The 17,244-nt window shown below is 34.4% G+C and overlaps 2 protein-coding genes across 2 annotated transcripts; one reads left to right on the top strand and one right to left on the bottom strand.

Moving 5' to 3' along the window:
- The first annotated feature begins 2,175 nt into the window (after window positions 1–2,175).
- LOC123713289 (zonadhesin-like) lies at window positions 2,176–6,213 on the top strand. The gene is made up of 4 exons (XM_045666891.1): window positions 2,176–2,182; window positions 2,227–2,403; window positions 3,677–3,850; window positions 4,975–6,213. The coding sequence occupies exons 1-4, from the start codon at window positions 2,176–2,178 to the stop codon at window positions 5,220–5,222; spliced, it is 606 nt and encodes a 201-aa protein (XP_045522847.1). The 3' UTR covers window positions 5,223–6,213.
- LOC123713288 lies at window positions 6,063–11,061 on the bottom strand. The gene is made up of 5 exons (XM_045666890.1): window positions 10,948–11,061; window positions 10,540–10,628; window positions 6,794–6,979; window positions 6,162–6,240; window positions 6,063–6,079 (listed from the first exon to the last, which is right to left on the bottom strand). Exons 1-5 carry the CDS (start codon window positions 11,045–11,047, stop codon window positions 6,063–6,065), a joined length of 471 nt encoding a protein of 156 aa, XP_045522846.1. The 5' UTR covers window positions 11,048–11,061.
- Window positions 11,062–17,244: the final 6,183 nt, after the last annotated feature.

The following is a 17,244-nucleotide window of genomic DNA, read 5'->3' as shown; positions in this document are numbered from 1 at the left end:
GTGTACCGCATGCATCGCAAACGAAATTAGTTAAAAGGATATATAATTTTTAGTAAAAAAATCACTCATCTAAATGAGGAATTTATCCGCGAATAAAGGCAAACAGTCGAATTGAGAAACCTCATTTTTTAGATTGTTTTAATAAAAGGTTTTACTTACTAATCATAATAGCAGCTCCGAATTGTAACAAACAAAACAAAACTAACATTCGACTGATGGGAAATTCGAATATGTATCACCAAAACTAGGTTTACGCGGTTTCAATAGACTATGAATGTTTTATAACTCTGTTTGAATACGTTTTAGATTCCACATAAACAATTAATCCCTGTGTTATTATGAACACGTAAATATTTAAAGATACTGTTTAAGTTGCTACTATTGTATATCTTAAATATATATTTAAACCATTTTCATAGCCATCTTGATTATAAATATGTTACCAGATAAAAAAATTACAAAACCTCTCCGGCTAAAGTTGTCAAATTGAATTAACTGTGGTGCCAGTAAAACCTAGATTACCGTAATTTGTTATGGACTTTATCATTACACGTATTTTATAATATTACACATTTTTATGTTATAAGTGTAGCTTAAAAATATACAGTGTCAACTGGTATGTGTTTGAGAGCAAAGAACGAAACGGTACACATAATATACACCATATTTTGGATACATTAGAAAGAGATGAATGCTGTTTTGTTGGCTTTAATGAAAAAAGTATAACAGCGAATGACAAAGTTCAACATGTCAAGTTAATATTATGTCAATATCAATAAATAAAAACTATGAACATATTAGTATTAAAGAATAATATTCGTATATGTATAGCGACACCTACAATCAGTAAAAACTGAGTATCAACATAAATAGCTCGTTATAATTTAAGCTAAAGTGTTATTTATAGTTTTAAAAGAAAACAATCTAAATTAATTATACTACGATAATCATTCGTGTCATTTGTGTTTGCACTTTACACACATAATACACATACACATACAGCCGCTGACGATTTTTGACGATTGACTGATTTTTTAACTACACATCTAAAACTTCTTAATATAATAAACAGCTCAACTTTGATTTTGTTTTCTCTGGAGTAGAGACTCTTGGGCTGTGGATTCAAGTGTACTGGCGCTAATTAAAGATTTAAGTTGGGGGTAGATAGTAGTGGTGACTTCAGAGCTGGTGGTTCCTCGCTCAACAAATAAGTTTCGCAATACATTGAGGACTGCTGCAATAAAGGTACACTGCCTTTTTAAATTTGTTAATATGACTAAATTATTATCTCGATGCTGGCTTATTAAGTTACCATTTACGTATAATGTTTCTCATGTAAATAAAATATAATTTTCTAATGAGAAATAAAGTTCTTTAAACATTACATTTATATCAATTCAAAATGTATTCTTGAAATTATATTGTAGGTATCACGATTTCGCGTTAATAATCAGTAATCAATCAAGATTTGAATAGTAACAATTAAGTTTACTGTAGGGTGAAATTAGTTTTGTATGTGTAATTATAATTAAATGGAATTGGCAATTAACTGTTTGCATAATCTTCTAAATTATCCTTTTCCGCTTAAATAAGCTATAATTGTAAGATGTATGAAGAGGTGTTCAACAAATAAGGCTTTATATAGGATTATTTTTCGTTCCATGGTTTTATTGCCAATCCCCCTTGGTATAGTCTGTAGTCATCCTGGCCAAATTTCTAAGGAGTTTTGTGTATGTAAATATAAAATAAACTTTATTACTATAATATAAGAGTTTGTTCAGATGTTAGTAAAAATCGTAAATGATTATATTTTCAAAAGGTTTAAGTATATTAGTATTTTTTTCTTAAAAGCAATGCTTTATTAACACACCAAATTCCTTTTAATCCTTTTTTTTAAACAAACAAATTCCTTCACTCAAAATACTATATCTCTCAAACTAATTTCGACAGTTGTCAAATTTATACGTATTGTGTCATTTATTGATTAGTAGCGCCATCTATGTGTCAGCCAAAGAACTTTTCAGTCCTCATATTCTTTCCGCAGTCGTAATTGTGCCTCCATGGCTTAGTGGATTGCGATATCCTAAAAATCATGTATATGACTCACGGCAAAACATTTCTTGGGGTTGGTAGGCGCAGGAAGGCTTCTACCAAAAAATTCAATGAAACATACAAATGTACGGTACGGGATAATGAACATCTCACATTCTCTCTTATTACTTTCAGATGAGTGCCCAACTAACGAAGAGTACCTCCTCTGTGGTACATCTTGCCCCTTCAACTGCACCTCACCTCAGGATCCAGTGGATTGTGTTGATGACTGTGTAGAAGGCTGCTTCTGCAAGGCTGGTTTCTTGAGGAACGACAGTGGCATCTGTGTTGAGGCTGATCAGTGTTTGAATGGTAACAGTTTAAATGACGCAAAACTGGGATTTATCAGTTATAAAGTGCTGGTAATGCGGCTTTGTTAGAAAGATGATAGTGGCGGATTTAAAAATTTCTAGGTATACTGTGAATAAAGATGATGTGATCGAAATGGTTCTTACAATTTACAAAGATCTGTTTAAGAGTTTTGAAGTTATTTGTTTTTGTTGACAGCGGCAAAAATTTCCAATAGTTATTAAAATTATTTATAATTATCTTCGCAAGGAATAATCAAAAATTTTGATACTTTCAAAGTTTAGTTTTAAAATGGTTTAACAATTTTAATACTTTAACGATGTAGGGTTTTCTTGCAAATGAACACCCAAATTTTATGTATAATTTGTATATAATTATTACTAAATTATAGGTATTGTAAGAACGATACCTATAATTAATTGATTGATTACGCAAACCAGGCTTTGCACGAAGGTTTTGTATATGCGACAGGACTTTTAGGATATAAAATTCCATTACTACAATAATGTTTAAAATGCCAAATTTATATTTATATCCCTGATTAGTATTTTGTTATTCGTTCAGGTAACTAACCATATATACAAATTAAAACTTAATACTTAAAACTTAATAATACTTAAAACTCGAAAACAGCATACTTGAATATAATTTAAAATCCCTTAAACGGTCAGCTTAAGTAAAACATTTCAGTCCTATGGTGCTTTGAAGAGGTGGCAATGAGGTCTGAGTTATTCTGAAACTTCCAATGTATATTGCATATATTAATATTTATACTTGTATTGAAAATAAAATTGGAAAACGCTGGCCTTATATAATTTTGCTGGATTTATATAATCAGTGTTCGTTCTGCGCTTTTACGAGGTTGCAACAGCAGCGTTATCATAGCGTATCTGTTAATTTTTAAACAACAGATAATCACTATTCACGACAATAATAATTATAAGTAACGTTTGTATCTAGGGGTACGACGCTACAACGTGACACCGCGCACCCTATGTTTATAGCTAAACTTGACATTGTTCAACTTATTATGAATACTATTTATTAACACTTCGTTGCATGCAGAAATATAATCCCATTGACATAATTAAATGAAAAGGAGGCCAACTGGTGGCAATGTTTACACGAATATGTAAAATATAATGTTTACACGAGAGATACCTTGGAATTAAGTCTATAATATTTATTGTACTGCCAGATATACGGGAAGGTGTACCACTTATCCGATAATAAATAATTTTATGCTTTTAATTTTGCCTGTTATTTGAATTTCCAGGAAATAAAACACAATGCGGTGAACACGAGGAATTCTCTTACTGCGGGTGTCAGCCTACCTGCTCCACTCCAGATCCTGTTGATTGTGGGTGTAGCGTGGGCTGCCTTTGTAAAGCGGGATATGTGTGGGACGAAACTGTTAATAAATGTGTGATGTTGGATAACTGTACTGTTGGTAAGACGCTTATATAGAAATCGTAAGTTTGTTATATTAATATGCCAGCTTCAAGAATAAATCAATCCAGAGAAAGTGAAAAACAAAAGCATTTGTAATTCCATGTTTAAAGTCAAATTTATGGATGAATTTATGTTAAATCAGGATGCATAATAACTGAGTAAAAACCACACATTTTTTTTAATATAAATTACGTATAGGTTCAAATGTTTTAGAATTAATTATTCTGTCTTTATACATTTATCATTAATTATAAAGTTTCGTATAAAAACTTAGAAGTTCCCCGTGATTTAGATCGAGCCCGTACCCACTCATTTGACCATTATTTTTGCTGAGGAGATTTTGTTTAGACTCCCAAGATATTAATTGAAATCAAATAATGTCAAAGATAATTCTGTTCAAAATTGATGGTGATAAAAATGGATATGAATTAATTTCAGTAAGTGAGCCAAACATAAAAGTCAGCCATGCTGTCGTGAAAGTTTTGAAACTTAGCTTAATTTTTTCATAATAATAGTTCCCTCATACATAAGCAATAGATGATTTCAATAAAAGACAGCTTCTGCAACGCATATCTTTGGTACTCCGCTCCTATTTTATACCCTACTTGGTAATACTGTAGCATTATCTTGAAGAGAGACTTTGAATTCAGTTTAGTTGTTCAACTCCCCTATTAATAAAAACCAAACGAGTCTACTTGTACGCTTATAAAGTACTCTTTCGTCTTTTACTGTATAATTTTGTTTACACTGACATAAGTTCTTTATATGGATCCGAATTGCTATATTTTTTTGACGTGGTAACGTCTTATAAATCGAAGAACACCGTCACATTCAGCATTCACTCATTGTCCCGTTACGCTCTTTGTCCCGTTACGCTCTTTGTCCCGTTACGCTCTTTGTGCCGTTACGCTCTTTGTCCCGTTACGCTGATTGTACGGTTGCGCCGAAATCAATCTTTCTTCCACTGTATGCAATCATTCTATCAATGATTTGTTATGACGTTGTCGCGTAAACTCTCATCCGTAAACCGACATAGAGACATTATTGTAATATAGTTAATCCATAAAATATTCCCTTTTTATTCTCCGATGAAATAATCTTATAACAATAATAATTTTTCAGAACAATGCTTCAATGAAAATGAGGTCTTCGATCTGTGTAATGCGTCGTGTGAGCCATCATGTATCGATCCTGAGCCAATCTGCTCTAAAGCCTGCACGTCAGGATGCATATGCGCAAGTGGTTTGCTTAGAGACGCGGATAATAACTGCGTTAGTGTAGACAAATGTCCAAGAAATGGGACAGTACCGGGGCCTTTGGGGAAGTACTTTGATACCATTAGTAAGATTTTACATTTATCTATTGTGTAGTGAAATATTGTACGACGTATATAAAAATTGTACAATTTTAAGTAAGTATGTACAATTAACGTTAGGAGTCCATTGTTTGACTGATTTACTTAGAGTTTCAGCTAGTTTGATTAATACAGAGTTTTTGTTAATTCGGTGTATTCCCGTTTGCTGATAGTACTGTTTGTGCAAATTTTAGCCCCCATATGTATGCGCTAAGGTAAAAATATTATCGTGTTTTTTTTTTAAACGATCATGTAAAATATTATTTTTTCTCATGACTTATAAAAAAATAACATTGGTTTATATCAATGTTATGAAAACAATGATCGGTATTAATTTTAAAATGCCAGACGAAAAGTGATATCTTTGCGATTTTTGTTTGATCTGCTGATCGAATGACAAACAATCATGAAACTAGGAACGTTAAAACTACAAAGTATCTTGTCAAACCCTATCACCTCCAGAAGCGAATACGTCAAATTACCAATGATCCAATATTTCTCAAATAATATACGAATTTATAGAGTGATTTAAATCACTCAATGTTAACTACACAGCCTTAACATATAATAAATAATATAATGAAAAGCAACACATTATGGAAATATATACCTTATATAAATTATCCACGCATCCAAATCAACACTTTTTTTACCCTGAAGGCCTGGAGTTAAAAGCTTCCAACCCCGAGGCCCTCTTTTATCCTTGAAGGTAAACATTGCCAGAAGTCTAGCATATCTTGAAACTGTATACGGGATAAAAAGCTGATCACCTACTTGCATAAAGAAAATTTATAGATGAAAGAAAAAAAATCTTCTCCATGCCCTATATAAGGCCTACAATTATATTAAATAGTTACTAAGCAATTTCGACGACTAGACAAGTTATATAGTGTAATTTTTGTGAAGTATAAAAATTAGAATTATATATAAAATATATATTTAGCAATGTAGATACATATAGTTGTAAATAAAATATTATTAAAATATAAACGCTGACTGGAGTTTCTCATTGGAATTGTGATTATATTCGCCACCTGAAAAATAAATCAAAATTAAACTGCCATCTATTAAACTATAGTGGAACCTATGATACGGAAAGCCCTCAACATTGAAGGTTCATATCTGAGTTTGGCTCTAAGAGTTTCTTAAAGTCGTCAATAGATGCCGCTTATTTATATTTTGCATTGCTCTTTGATTGCTTTTGATTGAATACAAAAAATATGAACTTTTGTTGAAAAAATGGTATTATAATAACGTGGGTAACACTGAAAATGTGTAGCACTGGCAACTTTCTACATTAAGCCGTTTTTCAGTTTTTAAGCATTTTCAGTGTTACCTAGGTATTATAGATAATAGAAGGCAATTGCTTTATGTGCTATTTAATTTAAAATAAATATTATTTTGGGATCCAACGTAGTACCTACAACGTTATAAACTAATTTTGTATATTTATATTATATTATTATATAACTGTTCGATAACAATTGACGAAAATCAATCAATAATTTTACTGACTTCTGAAATTCAATTCAAAAACACTAAATACAAACTAACCTACAGGGGTGGGGGATAAGAAGCAGTGTTCACCTTTTTGTACTCCTCTTCTCGTATGCCATACGCCAAGTAGGAGTATGAAAGAAAATCGCTATGATTGGAGACGAGGTGGAACACTATACTTTTATCTCCTGTCTGGCCACGGACCACGGTGAATTCCATTTCGCCATCCAATGCGACAGTTGCGCTCACTTCTACATAGGATATTACGTAACCACTCTGAAAATAAAAGTTTTATCAAATTAACTAACAAAATTTATACCATAAGAAGAATTCTGGGCAACGTAGAAGCTGAGCACAGCATTCTTGGGCAAGAAACACTTAATATCAAATCAAACTTTGTCCGTTTGTTTCCTGTTCTATAAAAAAGTTCACCAGCCTTTGCCTTTAAAACTTATACTGTACCATATGGTGTACTTAAACAAGTACTTTACAATTGTTTATTTATAAGTTCCATTATTTTTCCATAGTATTGTATAAAAAATATTTTGGAACTGGTAAGATTAGAACAGACACAAGAAGAAATTAAGAAGAAGAAAAATCTATGTAGAAATATGAATTGTATAATAAATAATAAAAGAAATTGTAAATTTCTTGTTTTTGTGTTAAAATTCTAACGATACGTTGACAGTTTCTTTGGACAAGACTTATTTGTACAAAGAAACGGTTAACGGAACGACACGGCAAGACATGATGTCTAACATCGCCAACTATAATAAAGGCAACATTACTAAATATAAATAAAAACGTTTGTAGTGTCATAGGCATTTTTAGACGCAATATTTCATAAAATATATTTTAAATCACTTCAGTAAGTAAGGTAATTAAGGTGTGGCGAGGGAGGATGTAGAGGGATGTTTGCACTCTAATGAAACACGAGGTTTCGGCCCCGATTTCGGGAAAAGTACCAATTACTACCGCCATTTGTGGAAACACTTCCGCTATAGTTCAGGAGCTGATAAACAATTTTGAACAAATACTGATAAATATTTAATTAGGAATTAAAAAGGAATTAGTATTAGGAATACACTCCTTTGGCTCCGCAACCCCAAATGTGTCTTGGCACGTGTTGTACAGTGTAAGGAAACTGGTATATTTCTGAATATTAGTCGAGGATCTTGGTCAGGCACAGTGGTGTCTATGGAGCGAAAGAAATCGCAACATTATAATGAATGTTTTGACAAACATGGTAATTCTTTGCAGAATCAACTTATCTGACAACGCAAAACTGTCCTGGAGATAAAAAGGGAATCAGGATGAAAATACCATGACCCGTAATGCAACATCTGGAAAAAAAGAGGAACTGGTATCAAAACCAATATCAGATTGAAATGGCTACATGGAGTAGAAACGTAGGCCATGTTTCTAGCTCCAGGCAAAGGATTGAATGTTAAGAATTCCTTGGACTGCGAAGCACACTACGATATTTACTCGGCTAGTACACGGTACTCTCATGTGCCGAAATTATCTTATATTTCGGTCATACACATTGGAGAAATTGATGGTTAACACAGAAGACAAAAGATTTCGTCACCGTTTAACAACCAGATGGACCGATGAAGTCTCATCATCCTTAAAACTGTATAAGAAGATACGCTTGACAGAAAACGGTGGACTATCCACGTCCGATGTTTTCTTGCTGGCCACGGCGCTCAGAACTGAAGAGAGAGATACCACAGCAGTTTAGCTTTAAGACTAACCGTGAAGCTGTTCTATTTTCCTCGGCGGTTCGATATGCTATTTGTGGCTTTTTCGGTTACTATTGCCACACTATCGTTATCTATGTTTTATTCAGCCCGAGAATCATAAAATCGATACGAGCATCGCATTGTATTTTAATTGATGGATGGTTTTCTACTGATATTATTACGTTTACGGAAGGAGTGAAGTCGATGGTGATTAGTGCACAAAGAACAATGGAGTTCAATTCATAAAATGCAACAGGCTCCAGTGGACATATCACCAAAATGGTGGACGACAGAACCCTAAAGTCCTCACTTAACTCACAACCTGGTGGCCAAGCCGGTAGACTGAGACTGCGTTGGTGGGTTAGTGGTGGTAAAAGTCCTCTAAACAATAGGTGTTCGAAGTTGGACGCAAGCACTATACACAAGAAATAGATTGCGATGGCGATATATACCTGAGGAGGCCCAAAAAGTCTGTGTTGGGGATGATAATGATATAAAAGTGATTGTTAAGTTAGTTCACATGATACGGTGCAGGATGTAAGGGACATTGTATCTTCCAGTATCAACATTGATCAACATCAGTTCTACGGATATTGAGAGAACTATTGAACTTCCATACAAAAACGTGGGAATCTATGTCGTTGACGCATGAGAGTTGTACAGAGTATCTATTTTTTTTTGTATGAGGTGAAAATGCGCTTGCGCAGGCCAAGGATATCGAGCTTGACGCGGGGACTGTGGGTCTACACTCAAATCCCTCTGCTATTCAGAGGGGTAGCGAGACCCGACCCACTAAAAACACCTCAGCCCTTCACACGCTCTTAAGATGGGCCCTCGGGGTTCGCCAGGCATTCTACCCAAGGGACCCGGGCTTAAAAACGACACACAGAGGTCATTCAGGACCTGCGATTCCGGGCCACTCGAGGTCGAGACCCCAGGCTTGAACCACCGATCAGTCTACGGTCATCCCCAGACCTCTCCCTCAATCGCTCAGCAGCCTCCTTCTGCAGCATTACATGCTCACAGAAGGAGACCATTGCACTCCAGGCCTCCTCACTTCCTAGTATAGCTAGTATAATATCAGGTAAAGTGAGGTCCGTACAGAGTATCTATACTTAAGTCCACTTAAGTATCGTTATATCATATGTATCAAATCTTTTATTGGGTAGTTATCGGTAGTAAAAATAGGGTAATCGAAAGATTTCTTCTTCTTTAGGTGCCATTTGTAGCTGTTAACAACTTGAAATGATGGGTTCCTTGGCGGATGGGATGCCGGTCTACTCCCGTACGTTCCGCAACCACGACTTCTTTCTTCGCTTGCCTTGAATTTTGCCTATTATTAAGTCCATTCGATGTTGACGCAAAACGTTTCCTTGATATGCGACTTTCTGTGTTTTAAGAGTGTTCATAAGGTTACGCTTCGTTCTGATTCATTCATTCCTTCATTCCTTAGTCTTTGGATCCAGCTTCCAGCACATTTCAAAATCTTCGAGGCATCTTCTTGTGTTTTCTTCATTAGTCAACAGCTACTAGCCAGTGTAACAGAATAAGAGTCGAACACTTAATTTGATACATATATGGCGAGTCTAAATAATAAAACATAAGACCCAAATAATGTTTGTGCTGTTGTAGACGTCAACGAGATTTATTCAAAAGAAATTTAATATAATTTATTTGGGTTAAAGGGTTGTTGAAAAGGGTTGCACGTTTATCTAAATGAAATAATGCCTGAACCCGTGATTTTACATATATTGACGTGTTATTTTTACAATTCACAATGCGACAAACGAAGCCCAAGGAAACATATAAAAACATTTCAAAAAAACAGTGACGCTACAACCATTTTATGTCTGGGCATCATTTCTGTACTTGTTTCATGACCATTGGTTAATCCAATAGGCAAGTAGATGATCAACCTTCTGCGCCGTCGACTTTTTGGGTCTAAGGCATGCCGGTTTCATCATCATAGTTTCCTTCACCGTTTGAGCTAAAGTTAAATGCGCATAGAAAGAAAGTCGTAAGGGATGATAGTTACTGACGCCACTAGGCCCACACTGCAATTCAAAAATATTAATTTACCATCTGTAATACCTTAGCTGTTGCTGTGATGGTGACGAAGAATGGCTCATAGTTGTTCCTATGTTTCAGTCTGTCTGCAGCTCCACTCATGGGTAAAGAACCTGAAAATAACTTAAGCATTACAAGAAAATAAAAATATAAAATATATTTTTTCAAGGACCTCTTATTGAGTATAGGCCTCCTCCAAATATTAATAAATATAAGATTAATTCATTATTTTTTAATCACTACAAGTTTATCGTGTCTATGGAAAAATATTGTAATGTAGCGTAAAGTTAGGATTAGTGGAAAATAGTGGAAAGTTAGGTTAGGATATCTTTTTTTAAATTATTATTATTTTGTGGGTGTCTCTGTGTTTTTCATTAGTAATAAATCTTATGTTATATGATTAAAACATAAATAATTTAAAAACTGATCTACCTTCATACTCGATTCCGACCTTGAAATTCTTCGTCAGGTATGTTGTGTAGCCACTGACAGCACAAATTATAAGAAAGTATAGACACGCGTGCCCAAACATATTGTTTTCGTCGAGCTGTGTTAATATTGACTGACGATTTATGACATACAATTGGTAAGATAAGAATGTTAGGACGCGTTCACAGTCCTTATGATATTCAAAACGACCCTATCACCTTAGGGATAAGAATCAAAGATAAGTATGACGAGAAAACAGCATACCAAAGGATTAAATGGCTGGCAATGCACTCGGGAACCCTCTGGCATTGAGTGTCCAGTGTTGTTTTTTTATGTAATAGAAGGCAAACGGGCAGGAAGCTCCTTGTCAGTCCATGGTCGTCGGCAATAATATCAGAACCACCTGCCCGTTTGCCGCAGTTTTAATAATGTCTTTTAAAAATAACATTATAAATACACCTTTATATGAAAAGTTTATACAGATAATATGTAGGAGAAAAATAGAAATCTAGATATGAGACGAGAATGTGAGATCATTTCGCAACTTATATCTTATCTTTACATCTGATATGAATTCAAGGTATACGGGTCTACCGAATGATATATTTAAGATTACTGATTTATGTGTTTTAAATATTTCCAATATACAAATATACTATTTTCTTAACCTACATAGTAGTTTAATTATTTGTATCGGCTAACATAAATTATGTATAATCATAAACAATTACACCGAAAATATAGCCATAGTATTTAACTACAAAAAGGTTCAACAATTTACAAAAGAAAACAAACAATTAAAAATTATTCAATACATTTAACTAAGTGGTACGTAATTTGGCTGTGTTGTGTGATGGTGTAAAAGTGAGGGTGTGTGTGGGATGTAAGCTTGATGCAGGTGGTTATGCGCTATGGATATTCTTAATACTCCTTTTAACCATATTCCGCGATGGCTTAAACAAGTCAAGGCTTAAATATTGGTCGTTGTATATCCGGGCTTCGCGATACAATGAGTTTTTTTTGCATAGTTAGTCTTGATGTGAGGAACATATAACAAAGCATTAGAGTCTGGTATGCAGGAATAAGGAAGATAAATTTTTCTACAAGGGAGCTGCAACTAATTTTATTTGAGATGATGTCATGTAGTAGTAATAAATCATATTGTTTCGTGTTAAAAGACACATAAGAAGTGAAACTTCTTTATGACCTTGTTATTCGAAAAATGATCTACTATACGCAAATGTACAAAAATTGGTTGTAAAGTTAAATTAGATAAAACACTTTTATTTTCATCGCCATGAATACAAATAATACAATTAGTTCATTTCACCTTATAACTACTAAGATTATTACAGAACTTCATTGACGACGATTGTAATAGAATTATTACTATCATTGTTATCATAATTATATATTTTCGTTATTAACCACACCCACGTGTTGGTGTATTGAAAAATACAATCAAAAACTGAGGTTATCTTAAAATAATTACTACAATCACATCCAAGTATTGGAAAAAGAGATATAATTGCTTACTTTTATTAGAAATTAACTGGGATTACAATTAAAATAAACCCTTTGATGATAACTTTAATATATATATCACACATTATATCATTTTTAACGTCATTATAGAATGTTAGAAATAAATAAGGGTGCAAGAGAAAAACGGTCAAGTCTAGTGGTGGGAGTAAGTCCGCTTAAACGACATACGCTGGAGAAAGTACTTTTCACATCAACCGTGGTAGGGACAAGAAAAAAATGGCGCGTAACGGAAAAATGTGACGGTACATTTTTCCTTCCTTTTTTCTAACGCCGATTAAGAAGTTTCACTTTAATAATTTAAACAAATTTAAAAAGTTGGGTCCCCGTAGCACTATTAACAATACGCAATTCTTCGTTATATTGCAATAGTTCGTTGCGCGAGGAATGGACCAGCTCTGGGGTCGCCGGTACTATCTACCAAATTCATTATTTATTTGGTCCCTGTGCACTGTGAACCCCGTGGCGTAATTCCAAAGGCAACAAAATCAAAGTTTGTCAAATCAAATTTGTTCATTATTTTCAATTGTTTTAGTATAAGTACGAATCTTAACAAACGTTGATAGTATCGTGATATATCTTCTGTCAATAATAAGTTTACCTAATCTATACACAGCATGAACAATGGAATCAGGTCCCAACAAAGAAGGAGGGAAATCCTTAACACATATCATTAATTAAACCGAGGATCACGTGTTACAGAAAACAGTGGAACGAGATAGATGACTGTCCAAATGTATATAATAGTCTAGTGTAGAGCATACTAGAATACGTAGTCTTAATATACTTATATGGAGGCCTAATTAATAAGAATACTGTGGCATCTGCTTCTCTCCTGTGGCATCTCCAAAAACAAGTTGACATGAAATCAGACTACCAACCTTAAGATGTTGTCATCGTAGAATCGTAGAAAATTAATCGATATATCATTTGCATTTAAGATATTTACGAATTGAGATTGCCCTAACCTTTTAACTAACTATAAATTATCTCTCAAGATACCTCAGGCATCCTGTCATCCCATTCTGATCAACGAGCTGGGTCTGGATATCTGGATTTTTGTTTAAATCTTATAATTTAAATGTTCGTAGGCTATTATAGAAAAAGTCAGCGCAAATTTTCTTCCAGTGAGTATTCTTTCGTCTGAGAAAAAGAAAAAGTCACTGCGAGCCAAATCTGGAGCGGCGGAGACACACACAAAGCTGCAGTAAAAATACCTATAAATTGGAGATGTGGAAAGATAATCTAAATGCACTACAAACTTTTATGGGTCTTTCAGGTCTTCATCTGTTTTTATACACACGGAGTGTTGTGGGTGTCTTGTGTCGATGACTTTTGGTCTAAGGTATATATATTACGATATACACACATCGACGCTCCATAGATAGAATGTAATAAGAAACTTAAAATTAACTTAAAATTGAAAACTTCATAAGTCAGAGCCCTGGATGTCTGCCTCTACGATTTTTTGTGTTTACAGGATGACTATGATCATCAGCCCCAGAGGCAGATATGTACACATAATATCACCCACCTCTTTTTTACATTTTTGAAACGCTGTAAATTGACAACGCAGCCTCATGGTGGCAGACGAGGTCCTTCATGTTTCTTAGGGTATAGTTATCACTATTAATAACGTGTGCCATGTGTGCTGATCATATAGAAATTTTGCTCGCCAGCTTCCTAACTATAATAAAAGTGTTGTCGACGAGAATTGTCCAATCCAATGAAGTTGATGTCTGATTAGTGTAATTTGTTATGCATAATTTATAATTGTTTAATTTAAATGTAATATTGTTTTTTTTATATCAGTAAGTTATTTATAAGATAAATTATATGTAATAACAAAAGCAATACTCAAATTAAGACTAAATTACCGTTTTTAAATTACTTAATTAAATTACTTAATTGCCGTTTATCACGTTATAAATTAATTTGTTTAAATTAACAAATATTTTTATTAACAGGCGTCAGGAATAAAACATTAATTATATAATTTCCACCCGCATTAATGTGGTCGAAGCACGAAGTTCTTCAGCCTAAAGTATATCTTGGTGAATAAAATAAAATAGTATATCAACCTTTTTTTTTAGGTCTGGGACAGGTTTCTGTCAGGTTACATGATGGTTTCTTTATCTAATAGGCAAGTAGGTGATCAACCTCCTTCCTCCCCCCTCCTCCCCTCCCTTGAACCTTTGGGTCTAAGGCAAGCCGGTATCCTCACGATTTCCTTCACCGTTTGAGCGAATGTTAAATGCGCTCATAGAAATAAAACCCATTGGTGCACAGCCGGGGATCGAACGTAAGACCTCAGAAATAAGAGTCTAAAGCTACTAATGGCGAAGGTTTTTTCAAATAGGTTCTATAGCTTTGGACCCTAGTAGACTAGATAACTTAGGTCTGTTCTGCGTAAAGTCCTAGCTAAATAAGCCAGCCTAGTTCCATCCAGAAGCTCAAAATTTTGAAACCTCGCAGGCTTCACGGATGACTGTTCGTTGGGAAGCCACAGTCACGAAACAGCCTCTGCACGAGGGTCTGTCTGATCGCGAAGACTATTGGCCCAAAATTGTCCCTATAATTATTTTAAGAATAGTTCTGTCGAGCCTTAGAAGTCATGTTGCCTGGCTTTGGGGCCTATTCAATGCAACGAGTCAAATCTTTCCTATTTATAATACATAAATATATTCTGCCACTATACCCAGAAGACTGCCCACATTCCCTACGTACTTCTTGAGCTCAGGTTAGTATCATTAGTTGAGAAGGCGATCAATTTACTATTCCTGATGTGTTGATTTTGAGCATTACACCTGCTGGTTCAAGTGGAACTGTTCCCGTATACTCCCAATGGCGAGTTCATTGAAACACATAATGAACTTAACAATTGGCAGAATTACATTTTGACGAAATTGGGTTAACAATAATTCGAAACAGACGACGCCGACACAAGTTAGCTAATGCTGAACATAGATGGCGAAATTTGACAACTTTTCAACCTCTTAACAATTTGTGTAAATCCTTAATATTATTCATATAAAACCATATCAGTATTACAAATAAAGATTTATGCACAACATATAAACCTTGTTACATAAAAAAAATGTTACTAATAATTCCTGAAAAGGAAAGTCTGATGTATACGGCTGTTGTATCAAGTGTTTTGTTTGTATAAAGACTTGTACAGTGGTTAAACAACACAGAGGCCTAGTTTAACGGGTGTATAAGACATAAATGGCGTCATTTGATCTGATTTCGCGTTTGACAGCATTTTTTGACAGTTAAGTTCTAATAAAGATTTTAGGTAGTATGTATTTGTTTGTTATAAATGGATTTGCCTGCAACAATCCGTGAACAGGAAGAAATATCTGCAGGGATCCATAAGTGGATTTGAAGGCGTGATAGAGGCTATCAACTGCACTCCTGCTAATAATAAAAGAATTGGTGGTGAAAGTGGGCAATTCTACATAAGCAGAATAGGATGTGTATCCCTGAATGTACAGTGTATGTATTTGTTTTTGTAGTGAATTTTCTTTATCGGCCTTACAAAAAAATATCCGTCATATTTTTTCGTTACGCGTCACATTTTTCCGTTACGCGCCATATTTTTCTTGTCCCTACCACGGTTAATTCGAAGAGATTCTAAGCTACTAATAACAAAAATATATAATAACGATAACAATGATAGTAATTATTCTATTAAAATTGATGGAATTGTGTAATAATCTTAGTATTAATAAGGTAAAATGAAATAATTGTATCATTTGTATTCATGCCTATGATAATAAAAGCCTTTTGTTCAACTGTATCTAATTTAACTTTATTTAACTAATGATGTTCATCATCATGACTCATCTGATGTTAAGTAATACTGCTGCTAATAGACATATATTGCCAGAGGGCTCGCAAATGCATTGCCGACTTTTCAATAATTGGTACGCTCTTTTCATGAAGGAAACCCCCCCCCCCCCACATAGTGGTAGTCCACGGCAAGAACTGTCTTGAATAACGCTCAGTTGTAGAACAATAAACGTCGAGGTGATACGGGTGGAATTTCGTATCGTCATCCGATGATGAAACTCAGCGGCATGTAGATACATACGAACTACAAAGAATATATAATATTGATTTATTTATAAAATGTTTCTGGTTTCATTATTGAGACTTACATCACTGGAAGTTTTTTCAGATAGATCAGGGGCCAAATGGGAGGCTCATCTGATAGTAAGTGATACCGCAGCCCATGGACACTAACAATGCCAGAAGGCTCGTACCTTGCCAGCCTTTTATTCATTGGTACGCTTTTTTCTTTAATGAAATGGTTTGAAAATACTTCAACGGGTAGCTGGTTGTATATAGTTACGGTGTGTGGTACGCATACAGTAAGTAAGTATTGTAAATGTTAGTGCCTAAGCGAGTTACTTACCAACAGAGTTCGTTTGAACTCTGCTTATGGATTTTTGTATGTGACACACAAAAATATCACCTATAAAAAAATCGACGGTGTGTATGTAGCAATTGTTTTGGAAATACTTCAGTGGGTAGCTGGTTCCACATAGTGCTGGTACTGTACAGTAAATGAAAATAAACGCAAAACTTTTAGACGTTAATTACTGAGCAAAGCTACCTTTAATAAGATCGTAATGTTGTATAAATAAAATAGCCTATAATCGAGTACACTATAGTTATATATGTTTTCACAAGTACCTGACCTCCGACTGAGTGAAAGCCTCCTCCAAATTCTTCCACTTGTCCCTATTCCTT

The sequence above is a fragment of the Pieris brassicae genome, chromosome 8 (genome assembly GCF_905147105.1).
Source record: "Pieris brassicae chromosome 8, ilPieBrab1.1, whole genome shotgun sequence".
Taxonomy (NCBI): domain Eukaryota; kingdom Metazoa; phylum Arthropoda; class Insecta; order Lepidoptera; family Pieridae; genus Pieris; species Pieris brassicae.
This window is presented reverse-complemented; position numbering and strand designations above follow the sequence as displayed.

What these genes read in the sequence shown, in the direction of transcription:
- LOC123713289 (XM_045666891.1), top strand. An exon ending in GGCTGATCAGTGTTTGAATG is followed by an intron (nt 2,404 to 3,676) that starts GTAACAGTTTAA and finishes TTGAATTTCCAG; the next exon opens with GAAATAAAACACAATGCGGT. An exon ending in GTTGGATAACTGTACTGTTG is followed by an intron (nt 3,851 to 4,974) that starts GTAAGACGCTTA and finishes ATAATTTTTCAG; the next exon opens with AACAATGCTTCAATGAAAAT.
- LOC123713288 (XM_045666890.1), bottom strand. Translation starts at nt 11,047, where the DNA reads ATGTTTGGGCACGCGTGTCTATACTTTCTTATAATTTGTGCTGTCAGT. An exon ending in GGTCGGAATCGAGTATGAAG is followed by an intron (nt 10,629 to 10,947) that starts GTAGATCAGTTT and finishes AGTTATTTTCAG; the next exon opens with GTTCTTTACCCATGAGTGGA. An exon ending in GAGAAGAGGAGTACAAAAAG is followed by an intron (nt 6,241 to 6,793) that starts GTGAACACTGCT and finishes TTTATTTTTCAG; the next exon opens with GTGGCGAATATAATCACAAT.